Source organism: Anabrus simplex, chromosome 2 (assembly GCF_040414725.1).
Source record: "Anabrus simplex isolate iqAnaSimp1 chromosome 2, ASM4041472v1, whole genome shotgun sequence".
Lineage (NCBI taxonomy): Eukaryota > Metazoa > Arthropoda > Insecta > Orthoptera > Tettigoniidae > Anabrus > Anabrus simplex.
In genome coordinates, this window is record NC_090266.1 from 63,312,512 (window position 1) to 63,326,620 (window position 14,109).

Consider the following 14,109-nt stretch of genomic DNA (forward strand, 5'->3'; position numbering starts at 1 on the left):
TCAATGGGAGGCAGACAGACCCTTTAGATTTTTTAAACACTGTGAAGAAACGGTTTGAAAGACGAATAGAAGAAGGAGTCATTGAATGGGAAGAAGCATTAGCAATAATTGGCAATACTTTTATTGGGGAAACAAAATCATGGTTTGCGGTGTATAGGAGCAGCATGACCAGTATAGTGGAATTCCAGAAATACTTCACAGAGAAATTCTGGAGTGAAGTTATACTGTACAAAGTAGGGAAAGAGAACGCATCGTCTTTGGGAAATTTGGGCCACACGAAGGCGTTTCTATGACAGAATATTTTCTTGCCCACGTTATGATTTGTAAAAACGTAGATGGGAACTCAGTGGAGAGAGATATTGTAAAGTTATTACTCAGACATTTTCCCAACAAAATCCGCGAAGCTAGCTGTATGCAACAGATAGAGTCTATTCAAGGAATGGAAAGATTGCTAGCAAGTTTTGATGCGTTAGGAAATAGTAATAGTACACGAGAGTACACAAACCATCAAACACCACCCAGAAGACAAGAACACAATCACCATGGTCAATTTAAACCGAGACAACAAAATATAGGTAATCAGCCACACCATCAAGATAGGAATGTTCAGAGGGAACGTAGTGTTGAGGAAGGTACAAGCTGAAATCAGGATACAAGGAGACGGAGTAATTTAACCTTAGAGTATACGGTAATGAGAGATCAGGTTATCAGTCTTCAGTACATGCTGCGAGAAATTGTGTAATGACGCACATGAATTATGATCTCGATGTCAGAGATGAGTTATTACGGGAGGTGGAAGTGGATCAAGTCAGAAGTGCTAGTAAAAGTGATAACCCCGTTGTTACGATCGAAGTATGGAGGGCGCGTTATCAGGCTTTATTAGATTCAGGCTGTCAAAGGTCATGTGTAAGTTCGAAGTGGTATGAGGACAGAAAAAGGAGAATATTGAGATTGAAGAAATGCCTGTGAAATCCACATATATCGTCACTGCTGTAGGTAAACGATCCACGCAAATATGTATACAAGTTGCCATACCTATTTGTATTAACGGGAAGTCGAAAATTCAGATATGTCTTGTTGTACCGAAACTTATATTTGATATTGTCTTGGGATCTGACTGGCTAAGTTTATACTCAGCTCGGTTAGATTACAATGAGGCGATGGTATATTTAAGATGGGATAATGAGGATGTTAAAGTCAGGTGGGATGCTGAAGTTCAGACGAAAGTCGAGGTTTGTAACATGTGGTGTGTCAATGAGGTTTCAAAATATGAAGAAGAAAGAGCAAATTTTAAGTTATGCGAAGTGTGGTTAGAGGAGAATCAAGATGATGCTTTGAGAGAAGCGGTAGATTGTAGCAATTTGGAAGAAGGTCAGAGGGACCAATTGTTGTATGCGTTGAGAAAACACAAGGAGGTATTTTAATCGAAACCTGGCAAAACAAATGTGTATGAACACTCATTTTCAGTGCTGGATCAAAGTATATTCGCTGGACCGAGATATCCGATACCACATAAATATGCTAAAGCAGTAGAAAATCAAATAGTAGCCATGTTAGCGGATGGTATTATTGGAGTTTCGTGTAGTCAGTGTGTCAATCCTTCATTGATCGTTCCTAAGAGCGACGGTTCTGTCCGTTTATGTATTGATGCGAGGGAGATGAATAGACGTATTGCGGCAGATCAATTAAAATAGTTAACTGTAGAGGAGCTGATACAGGATTTTCAAGGGAAAGTTTGGTTTCCTGTCGTAGATTTACGTACTAGTTTTTGGCAGATTCCGTTAAGGGAGGAGGATAGACCTATAACAGCTTTCAGGCACAAGAGTAATCTGTATCAGTTCTATCGTGTCCCATATGGTACTCGTACTAGTTCTGCTTTAATTCGTGCTTTGAATATTGCTCTGGGGAACGAAGCTGACCACTATTCCACTATTTATATTGATGATTTAGTCATTTCGTCTAGCAGTCTTGAAGAGCATTTAGAACATCTCGACAGGGTATTTACCAAGTTAGAACAGGTAGGTTTCACCCTTAAACTGGAGAAATGCATATTTTGTAAGCCCGAAGTCATCTTTTTAGGACACCGTGTGTTTGCAGTAGTTGTGACTCCAGAAAGCACGAGAATAGAGAAAATATTGGATGCAAAAAGGCCCAGGAATATAAAAGAATTGAGATCATACATTGGAGTATGTAACTTTTTGGAAGATTTGTAGTAAGCTTTTCCTACTTATTAGAACCGTTTAGAGATTTGCTGAAAGCTGGCAATAAGTGGAAGTGGGCAGAATACCATGAGAGGACATTTGAAGACCTGAAAGATGGTTTTAGGAAGGCTGTGATTCTGAAATATCCTAGAGGTGATAGGAAGTATGTTATGATGATTGATGCATCACACTGTAGTATTGCCGGAGTTCTATGTCAGGAGGATGATGAGAATAACCTAGGGATTGTTTCGTTAGCTTCGAAAGGGCTAAGTGCAGCTGAGAAACGCTATACGATAACTGAATTAGAGTTCTTAGCGATGATGATATTCTCTAAGTAAATTTAGGTGTTACGTGCTGGGTACGAAATTTGAGATCTGGACCGACTATCATGCGCTATCTTTAATTTTTACTTGCAAATTGTCACCTAACAGGGTCAGTAGATGGATTTTAGTTATACAGGGTATGATTTTAAGGTGGTACACATTAAAGGCAAGAACAATGTGTTAGTCGGTTTGCTATCCAATGAAGGCAGTGTTATTAAAACTCAAGAAGGCATTTGAATATGTGCATGTCTTCATAAAGGCAATAAGGAAGCTTTGAATAGATTCAAGAAGATGCGTTTTGAAAGTTCTCAGGATAGTGAGTATAAAGATTTGATAAGTGAACTTGTAAACGGAGATCAGGAAAAGTGTGAAGAAAGGTAGGCACACTTACAGGATGGTTGATCAATTTTTAACGAAGAATTGTGGTGACGATCGTTGCATAGCGACAGGTCTTATTTGTAGTAAGATTATTCGTGACAAGTATGTTCAAGAATTAGGTACGCCTAGGAGGGTATTATCTGATCGCGGATCTTAATTTACCTCGAAGAAGTGGAAGGCTGTGATGACTGAGTTAAGTATCACACATGTTTTTTCCTCAATTAGGAACCCACAAGGGAATATGTGTGAACGCACGATGAAGGAATTAGGTAGGATGTTTAGATCTTTAGTTCATGACAAGCACACTGCGTGGGTAGGTTCTTTAGCGTTGATTGAGAAATGGATTGATATGGTACAGCATGAAAGTACGAAATTCACTCCATTAGAGGTTCATTTTGACACCAATCCAAGGAATGAGCTAACAAAAGCACTAGGTATTACACAGGAACATCAGCGGGACACTAAGATATATGTCAGATTTGCGAGAGAGAATTTGATTAAAGCGGCTGAAAAGCGTAGCAAACAGCAGAAACGTCAGGTGTTAGACGAATTTCAGGCAGGAGATTCTGTCCTGTTACGTGTTCCCATGCTCTCGTCCAGTGAAGGGAAGGTGACAAAGAAATTCTTTTTGTTGTATCAGGGTCCATTCAAGATTCATTGTCGGGTTGGTCCTTGTGCATACAGATTGAAAGATGGTGATCATGTCATGTTGGGCACTTATAATATTCGCTCTCTGAGACGATATATTTCTGAGAATTAACCTTAATGTCTCCCAGGTGTTGTTTTGGTAATACTAAATGTACTTCAGTTAGAAAACGTGAATTCATGTATATGCTGTGAACCTAGACCTGACGCTATTGTAGAAGCCATGAATAACTTGGGAATTATATATTGTACCTGCAGAAGGAAATTAACGCAATAATTTTCTAAGTATATATTTTTTGCAATGAATACAAGAAATTGCTTGCTGCAATCTAAGAGAGGTAAGCCACGTGTGATAACGTGTGTGTGGTGTACATAATTATAACAACCTGGAACTGCAGAAAACTTTGGCGGTGAAGTGCAAAAATAGTGTTATTTACCTGTTGTTATGTTGTAAATATTATGAGTTTTGCTGACAAACTTTCTGAAGAAAATCGGCACGAAATATTACAAGTGTTATATGGTATCATTGGAACAGACACTCTACAGTGAGATACAAGATTTGAGTATATATGTTTCTATTACGTGTTTATAAGAGGCAATGATGTTTGTGTCAACCGTATTGGTGTAGTGTATTATTTTCATATATGTTATATTTGTAAATAAGAGGAGGGCGTATGTAACCATCCAGGCTTCTCCAGCCATACTAATTTATTGTACAGTCCAATTACGTGATATCACTCGATATCAAGATTATCCGCCATCGGCAATTATTCATAAAGACATATTAATTTAACTTCAATCAATTGTAAATAAGGCTTTTGGAATCATATTGTATACATTAGAACATCATTTATTTTTTAAATTATAAGAATTCATTATGTACTGTAAATATGCTCAATATGTTGAGGCAGAGTTTGTGTCATTTCATCTCATATAGTGTACACGGAAAAGTTATTCTTGACGCTTGGGAAGTTGTAATGACTCACGGGTTTCAACTCATAAGCAATGTATTATACAGCGACCCGCGCGCGAGGCTAGCCCAAGCTAAGAGACTTCATCGACACGCCTACTTGTTACGGGTGAAGAACGAAGAGAGGGAAGACATGATATGAGATCTACGAATCAGATGCTTCGTTGTATAGAGATTTGGTATGGAGCTGTTACCAAGAGTGGGGAGAGCTCGTGTATATTATCTGGCGCGGAGCAATCCTCAAATCACATCTACTTTATTTTCTTGGAACAGTGAGTGATCGCTTCGAGGCAACTACAATTTATTTTTGAGATAATGAGTTGTCGCTTCAAGACACAGTACGTAGCTGCTGTGATGTTGTCGGATCAGTGTGAGACGAAACAAGCATACGGCTTGTGATATATTCTATAATTATTCTGGACGAAGAACTACGTTAGTTCAAGTCCACGATACTTGGTACAAGTCTGTATTGTATCATAGAATAGCTAAGTTGGATTGAGATTTCTGATAACATGGAAAAATTCACAAATCTGAATTTTCTCCTCCTACGATCAACGGTGATCAATTTTCACAAGCATAGGGCCAATGTCTAATTTAAAGACTAGGCAATTCTGAAGTGCTAGTCCAGATAGCCCAAACCATATCGCAGAAGGAAGGAAGGATGTCCATGGAGCCAGTCTGCAACGAGAAAAGTGGAACGAGTAACCACGGAATACAGATGACCTCGACGGAAGCTACAGTTGGTGAGCCACAATTAGACAATGCAAGCAACAGTAAATTATAGTAACGTTAAATTTTTAATTCCCTCCAAGCTACAAGGTACTTTTCCGACTCATATAATTTTTTTGTTTAATAAATCCATTTGACCAGATATTGCGTTAATTTTCTTTCTCAAAGCGATATTTAATGGTTATTTATTTAAAATCCTACCCCTGTGATTTAAGTATAAGTCTCTATGCTATTAAATATAAATTTTGCTGTACATTTTTGTTTAAAACTGTAACGCTGGCGCCCAAACAGTGCATAGAGACATGGGAAACCATGGAGTGACAATTGATTCTACTTGCGTGGCAATTTGCGGGCAAGCCACATATAGTTTATATTTATATTCGTGTGCCCCCAGCTATTAACTTTCGTCTACTCAAGTGTGAAGCTCAGGAGAGCGAACAGTTACACTAGTAGTAACTGACAAGGACACCTTCCATCTGTAAATACCCGATATGATCGAGATTTGTTACAAATACTTCAATAGGACTGCTTTATTAGGCCATATCAAAATTAGATGCCCAATCTCCTATTTTACACATGTTTTGGGGAGTAAATATTTGATCGTTTAAGTACCGCATAGACAGGAGTGAGCGGCGGGAAGCAGGTAGTGGCGGGGTAGCCGGCTAGTTCATGTGCCACGCTCTCATTCTTTCTCTCGCGCACACGCATAACTTCCCCAACTCTATAGTAATAAATAATACCGGCTATAGTTCATTCCATGTTAAGAAAACAGTATTGCTCTTATGACAGCAGGGTTGCCAAATCGAACGGCTCTGCTCAACATCATCACGGGTAAACGGCGGCACATAGATGTGTGAAGTTCAGTATTTAAGTTCAAGATAAAGAGCAGAAGAAACTAAGCTGCAAATTATGTTTACAAACTAAAGGGGACGGGGCGTTTACAGGGACTATTTTTGGTTTGTACAGAATCAGAGGTAAACTACGGCAAATAAAAAAAATTCAGCATTGAAGTGTAAGGAAAATTGGGGGAGAAAATAGAAAAATAAATTTTTTATGGGCTCGAGGGTTGAGGGATGCATTTACTTATTGCATTTAATAAATTTCCCCAGACAAAACGGGGTACTACTGTGCTGTGGTATCGCTCAGAAAAAAAATAGTAAAAGTTAAATGCGGTCGTGAAAAAAGTGGTAAAATTAAAATGCGCTTAAAGAAGAACAACTAAGTAACAAAACCAAGCATACATAAAACACATGGCATGTCATGCCAAGACGTATCGCTGCACACCACAACACCAAAATCTTCAGCAACAACTTCTGTACAGTACGACAATATTAGAACACACACAAATACTATGCAATAGTATACCATACTATAATACTATACAACCAACTCTTACTCAGTACAAGACAAGAACGCACTGATTTAAAGTCTAAAAACACACACGCTACAAATAAATACTTTAGATGACTTCGCCACAGAAATGACTTGGCGGCGGTTCACAGAGTGAGGGACTACACGATGCTTGTACCAGAGCAACACAGAAGAAGGAAAATGAGCTGTTCCTGCCATTGTGCTTTCTCCCTACGAATATATTTACGGAACAGAAAAGGTTATGTAGTTATTTCAATCAATCAATCAATCAATCAATCAATCAATCAATCAATCAATCAATCAATCAATCAATCAATCAATCAATCAATCAATCAATCAATCAATCAATCAATCAATCAATCAATCAATCAATCAATCAATCAATCAATCAATCAATCAATCAATCAATCAATCAATCAATCAATCAATCAATCAATCAATCAATCAATCAATCAATCAATCAATCAATCAATCAATCAATCAATCAATCAATCAATCAATCAATCAATCAATCAATCAATCAATCAATCACTACTGATCACCATTTAGGGCAGTCGCACAGGTGGCAGATTACCTATCTGTTGTTTTCCTAGCCTTTTCTTAAATGATTTCAAAGAGATTGGAAATGTATTGAATATCTCCCTTGGTAAGTTATTCCAATGCCTAACTCTCCTTCCTATAAACGAATATTTGCCCCAATTTGTCCCCTTGAATTTCAACTTTATCTTCATATTGTGATACCACGCCATTTCTCCACTGACAGCTAGGAACATACCACATGGTCGAGCAGCTCGTCTCCTTTCTCCCAAGTCTTCCCAGTCCAAACATTGCAACATTTTTATAACGCTACTCTTTTGTCGGAAATCACCCAGATCAAAATCGAGCTGTTTTTCTTTAATAACTCACGGGCAAAAATGCCTCATCCTTCTTATCTGTCTTTCATAACACATTACAAAGTACAGTATAATATCCCTTAATCACGAGGAATTATGGATGTGTCAGAGGGGGTGTGTTCACTCCTTGTAGGTCCAAAAGAGCAATACTGTTTTCTTAACGTGGAATGAGCTATAGCTAGAGCCCTGCACGGATGCGGATATCCGCGAAGTTAGTGTCTTGGCGGATACAAACTGTATGCCAGTGCGCGTAATTTTGTTGATAATTTCTAAATAATTATGTTTATCGATTTTCACTCAGGTATACTCTTACTTTCGCTTGTAGTTAGGCGACCCTTGACATTGGTATTGGAGAATGGTGATATACAGAGCCTTGAGATCATACAGCCGTAAATCTGACCTAAGCCTAACTGGCTTCTGCCCGCAATTAGTGGAAGAAAGGAACAAAGATCAATAGGTCGGTAGATGTCGCAAGAGAAAATTTCTCATAAACCTGTGATTGTAGGGGTTGTGGTGCCAGGTGTCAGGCCTACTGCATTATGTTAACAGATCTATCCGTTCCAATATCTTGGGTGTAATATACCGTAGGTAAATATTTATAATATTCGCGGATAACCATTTGTGGATGCGAATAACCATACCCAATGCGGGTGCGATGAAGGACGTGCGGATGTTATTTTGTATATCCGCGTAGGTATTAATTTTTACTGTCTAGTGTGCCATCGGACGTTTTCCTTTAAAATCATCGCGAAACCCCTCATTTAACTTCAATTAGGTATTAGATTGCATAACATATTAATCCCTTCGATTTTTGCAAAAAATCCCTGAAAATTATATTTTATAAATATGTAAATTTTAATTATAATGTAAATTTTAATTATAATGTATATTTTTGCTTTAACCTAAGAACTTTTGTATAAAATATGGCCGTAGTATTAATTGAGACATACAGTGATCAGCCAGAACGTTATGACCATCTACCTACTATCGACATGAACCCGTCCAAGCGAGAGCAGTGTCACCTGACTTGGAATGACTGCTAGTCAGACGCACGCACGGTGCATGTAGTATCAGCGAGCGTGCTGTCCGTGTGTAGAATGGGGAAAGCGCGCGATCTATCTGAGTTTGACAGAGAGCAGATTGTGATGGCCCAGAGGCTCGGCACGAGCATTTCGTAAACTACACGATTTGCCGGGTGTTCGAGAAGTGCTGTGGTGAGTGTCTTCAACAAGTGGCGAAACCAAGGTGAAACCACGTCCAAACGTCGAGGAGTTGGGCGGCCACCTCTCAATACAGATGTCGGACGTCGTAGGCTGGGCAGACTGGTAAAACAGGACAGGCGGTGAACTGTGGTGGAACTAACATCAGACTTTAATGCTGGACAGAGTACAAGTGAGGCTGAACACGCAGTGAACCGAACACTCCTAACGATGAACCTCCGCATCCGACGACCCATGCATGTGCCAATGTTGACACCACGACATCGTCTACTACGACTGCAATGGACATGTGGGCATCGTCACTGGACGATGGCGCAGTGGCAGAGCGTTGCATGGTCTGATGAATCTCGATACCTTCTTCATCATGCCGATGGGAGTTTGCGAATCCGTCGTGTTCCAGGGGAACAGCTAGTTGACATCTGCACTGCGGGACGGAGACAAGCTTGCGGCGGCTCAATTATGCTCTTGGGAACATTCACGTGGGCATCCATGGGTCCAGTGGAGCTCGTGCAAGGCACCATGACGGCCGAGAAGTATCGCACAATGGTTGGAGACTACGTAAACCCCTTCATAACGACCATGTTTCCCAACGGCAGTGGCATTTTTCAACAAAATAACGCGCCGTGTCACAAGGCCAGGAGTGTGATGGAGTGGTTCGAGGAACACAGTGGCGAGTTGCAATTGATGTTCTGGCCCTCCACATCGCCAGATCTTAAGCCGATCGAACACACCTGGGATGTGACTGAATGTCACGAATTTACGGGAATTAGATGAATTTTGTACGCAGATGTGGTGCCAACTCCCTCCAGCGACCTACTAAGACCTCATTGCTTCCATGCCAAAATTCGTCGCCGCTGTTTTCCGTGCCAAACGTGGACATACCGGCTATTAGGTAGGTGGTCTTAATGGAATGTTTCGCTCAGGGTTTCGATAGGTTGGTGCAGCGTTGGAGCACAACTTCAGGGTTCATGATGATTATTTTGAGAAGTAGTGAAGAATGTTCCTCTCCATACATGTATAGTTCTAATGTGGACGTTTTGAAATAAGAATATTATATAACATAGGGAAACATATGAACCGCTTGATGTTGAAAGGGGACTTCTGCAGTTTTTACGAAATGTTCGGTTTTGATGCGATACTACAGATGACAGTTAGGGCCACCGTTTAGTGTTGAAAGGAGACCTCAGCAGTTCACACCAAGGCTGTGCCATGCTTATGAAGTATTAGTCTGATACTAATTGGAGGTATCTACGCGGATGTGCACAATATTAGTGTTGCTTTAGTATTATTTAATGACACTGAACTGCTGTGATTGGAATTGCTTTCTGTGTTTCAGTGATTCTTGCACTGATATTGTACTTCATTTCCATATTACTATTCAGTCATCTATGATCTGCATTTAGGGCGGTCGCCCAAGTGGCGGAGTCCCTATCAATTGCGCACCTCATATTTACATTCATTTATCATTGTTTACTTCAATATTTTCAATCAACTTGAAAATGTATCGAATATTTCCCTTGATAATTTATTCCAGTCCCTTACTCCTCGTCCTATAAATGATATTTGCCCCAATCGGACCTCTAGAATTCTAACCTTATCTTCATATTATAACCTTTCCTACTTTTAATGAATTAACACGTGTGCCAATCAGGTCAGTTGCACCCGACGGAAGATTATCATCAGTATTGGTCACACAGTGCGGAGGCTTCTACTCCAGTAGTGGATAATGTATATACAAATGAATACAGTCATTAGGATATCGCTTTTACTTCGCAATGGTTCCCACTCTTTCAAGTGGTACGGAATGTCCTCTCCTAAATACTTTAAGGTCATTAGCCGACATTTCGCAGGTAATCAGCCAGTTAAGCGGTACGAAATATCCGTGGTACGAAATGCCCTAGAACCATTTTCCATTACCTAGACAGTTTTTTCCTTATCCTGTACAATTAGAAATTGTCCGAAGTTCCCTTCAACATAAAGCGATTCATAATATTGAACGACGCCGAACTACAAACGCAGCAGATACTTTAAGGCTGCTCGAAAGAGATAGTCTGTATGCTCAAAGCTTTTCAAAATGCATGTCTTGACGATACAACGACTCACTCCGCACTTTTTCACATATGGGAAACTGGCGTTACGAAAATCAGCCTGTCTATCACACGCAAAATTACAGTGCCCTAATTTTACGAGGAAACATCGTATCATTCTGCTGCTGACCAACGTCCGGCTCTCTCAGCTGCAGCGTGGGAACCCAGGTGACAAAACATCCCAGCAGTTATTTTATTCCGTGAATTGTACCGAAACGTGTGTGCGACTGTTGTTTGTGTAATCGATTGGAAAATGAACTATTTGGTTGAACAGGGAATTTATTTGGTGGAATGTTACGTAAACAAAATATAAGTATAAAAGATGCGTCCGGAGATTTGCTCGTAAATATCCTTACTCGGGCATTCCTACAAAGTCTTTCATTTTGAAGTCGATGAAAACGCGGCGTACAACAGGTTCATTTTGTGATGTACAGAGGAAGCGGAAATTAGGGTGCGGTTAGAAGCAAGTCACAAACGATTACTTTATCGTCTGACACAGGAAACAATGAGTCACAAAGCGATCAGACTGCTGAAATTTCGACCTTATAAAATAAGGTTTGTGCTGGAACTTTACCACACGGATTTTGCCGTAAGTGGTTTCGAGAAAGTCCTTTCAATGGAAATTTGCAACCATAGCTAATGTTTATGTCTGACAAGGCGTGGTTCCAACTTTCTGGACATTTATATTCTAAAAATGTGCGATTGCGGGGAACTGAGAATTCGTACTTTGTACAGGAAGTGCGATGGCATCCCATAAGCGCGCGGCGGATAATTTGGGCCTATATTCTTCGATGACCGCGTGAATTCAGGTAAGTATGTGAGAACAATTTTGAGTCCATTTTCTAATGAACTGACACATGAAGGGAAAGATTATGGATATTTCCAGCAGGACGGTGCCACAGCCCAGGCCACTCTATGAGACACTTTACGTCCAGTGTTTGATGACCCGACCGGATAATTAGAACAGGTTTAGATAAGCCGAGCTAACTTACTGTGATTAGGCGTATTACACTGGTTTACAAGAGGTAGACATCTCACATGATGTTCACTGTTTCTAGTGCAGTTTCTCATGCTTATTTCAACTCTGAAAACCGTTTTGCACACGCCAGATTTTGATTTTGACAAAGTTTTATTTTTCATGGAACAACGTTGATCGAGTATTATTTTCATTGTTTTTCGTTATTTTTCATGCAAATCCGCATAGTTTCATTTGATTCGTTTTTATTGTCAGTGACAGTGGACATTATGGGGTTCAGAAGTTGCATAAATTCACCAGATCTGTTTTGCTACATGTGCGGGCGGCTCTGTAACAAACAAATCCAATATGTGCCTGAGGAGCATTTGCACTAATCTTAGCTAAAGCCATGTTCATTACTACTCCATGTAACAATCAGTGTTCTCTTTTTTTTTCTATTTGCTTTACGTCGCACCGATACAGATAGATTTTATGGCGACGATGAGACAGGAAAGGGCTAGGAGTGGGAAGGAAGCGGCCGTGGCCTTAATTAACGTACAGCCCCAGCATTTACCTGGTGTGAAAATGGCAAACCACGGAAAACCATCTTCAGGGCTGCCGACAGTGTGGTTCGAACCCACTATCTCCTGAATACTGGATACTGGGCGCACTTAATCAGTGCTCTTGTAAAACTTCTGTCTGTGAGTTTTTCCTTGATACTATGTTGAACATATGGAAATGGTTGATGTCGTATATCTCAAGAACGGTGGGTGGTAGAGACAAATGGTTTACGTATTTAATCCATATGTCTCAGTTGTCTTAGAACGCGTGTTGGATACCATGATATCCACCGAAATACAATTTTTTGTTGATCACTGCCATCTTCGGCAGATCTAAAGGGCAAAGTTTATCGAAATAATCCTCCTGCTACAGAATAACTGAAGGTCGAAATAACACGTGCGATACTTTCTATTATCAACGTGGGATTACAGAAAGTGGCCAATCATGTTTCTAAATATGTTAGGCATGACTTACTGCGGAAGGATGTCATTTCTCTGAAATAAATTGTAAGTGATAAACCTGCATACATGTACAGTATTTAAAACAAATTACGTCGTGGGGTTATAATCATTAATTACATACGTACCTGATTGCTTTCACTCTGTGCCAGAGTCCGTCGTCAACCCTGGTAATATTGTACACAATGGTTACTTCTCCACTTCCCAAGTTAAATCTGAAGTGCAGGTAGCCATCTGTAATTCCGAGAGCCAAGAAATCACCCCCAGATGCCATGTCACGTTGTCCACTCCACAGAAGAAGACCCTCCGAAGAACTTGTTCGGAATCGCATGTTGATGTTGATCTTATAGCTTATAATTCTACGACATAGAACAGACTCACATAAATAACGTTATAATTCAGTGGCCTTAAAATTATAGCTCTTCCTTCCATACAAACTGAGAGTAACTTAGAGGTAAAATCAAAGGGATTTGCTGTTGAAAACCAAGAGGAAACATAGCGTTAAAAGACAATATGATGAGACGAAAGAAGAGAAAATATAATATTTAGAATACGAAATTGTTAGGAGACGAAGTCAGGGAAAAGGAGAGGAAAGAGAAAAGACGGGTGATATTGGTTTAACATGTGGCAATTAAGAAATATCTGAACAAGATTAATTTGATTTGGTTCCAAACAAGACCGTCTTCAACAGCAGAACATACATTTCCATAGATGTATTCAAGGCGGCAGATACTTTCTACTTATATTAATTGATTTATTTCGATGTAATATTTCTGACAGTGTTAAGTGCTTCTGTTATCACTAGAAGACTAGTCAGACTCCAGCAACAGCGAAACAAATAACTTTGGAAGGGAAAGAAAGAAATGCTGGATCATATTGTTTGCATGACTTGTAGAAAGGAATGCGTTAAAGGAAATGAAAGGAACATGTAGCACCGAACTACCTAAATTATTTCCATTTGAGAAAATAAGCCATGCGAATGAAGGTGAGATATAATGCAAACTGGTCTGGGGTGCCGTGGACTCTCAGATCTGGTCCGGTCAGGCACTGGACTCTTCGATATACGACAGGTAATAAGACAGTGATCAACACTACGTGGCCTATAAATCTTCCAACATAAATCAGTCACACCATTAAATTATAATCATTAGTCACCTGCCTTCTGATAGAATGCATTATTTTAGGTTTAGAAAGTAACCTGTGAAATGAACGTGCCACTTGTGTCACCTCCTTTGTTCGTGCTAACATACTCAGTAAATCAGGGCCCTGCACTGGGTCAGGCCGAGCCGTGCTTCTGGAAAACGACCCCAGTGTCAGC

The 14,109-nt window shown here is 39.9% G+C and overlaps 1 protein-coding gene across 1 annotated transcript in view; it reads right to left on the minus strand.

The window, feature by feature from the left end:
• Positions 1–14,109, minus strand: part of LOC136863432 (pikachurin) — a 1,329,416-nt gene that overhangs the window by 17,262 nt on the left and 1,298,045 nt on the right. The window contains exon 10 of the mRNA XM_068225939.1: positions 12,920–13,150. Coding sequence (XP_068082040.1) covers positions 12,920–13,150 — 231 coding nt within the window. The remainder of the gene's footprint in view (positions 1–12,919; positions 13,151–14,109) is intronic.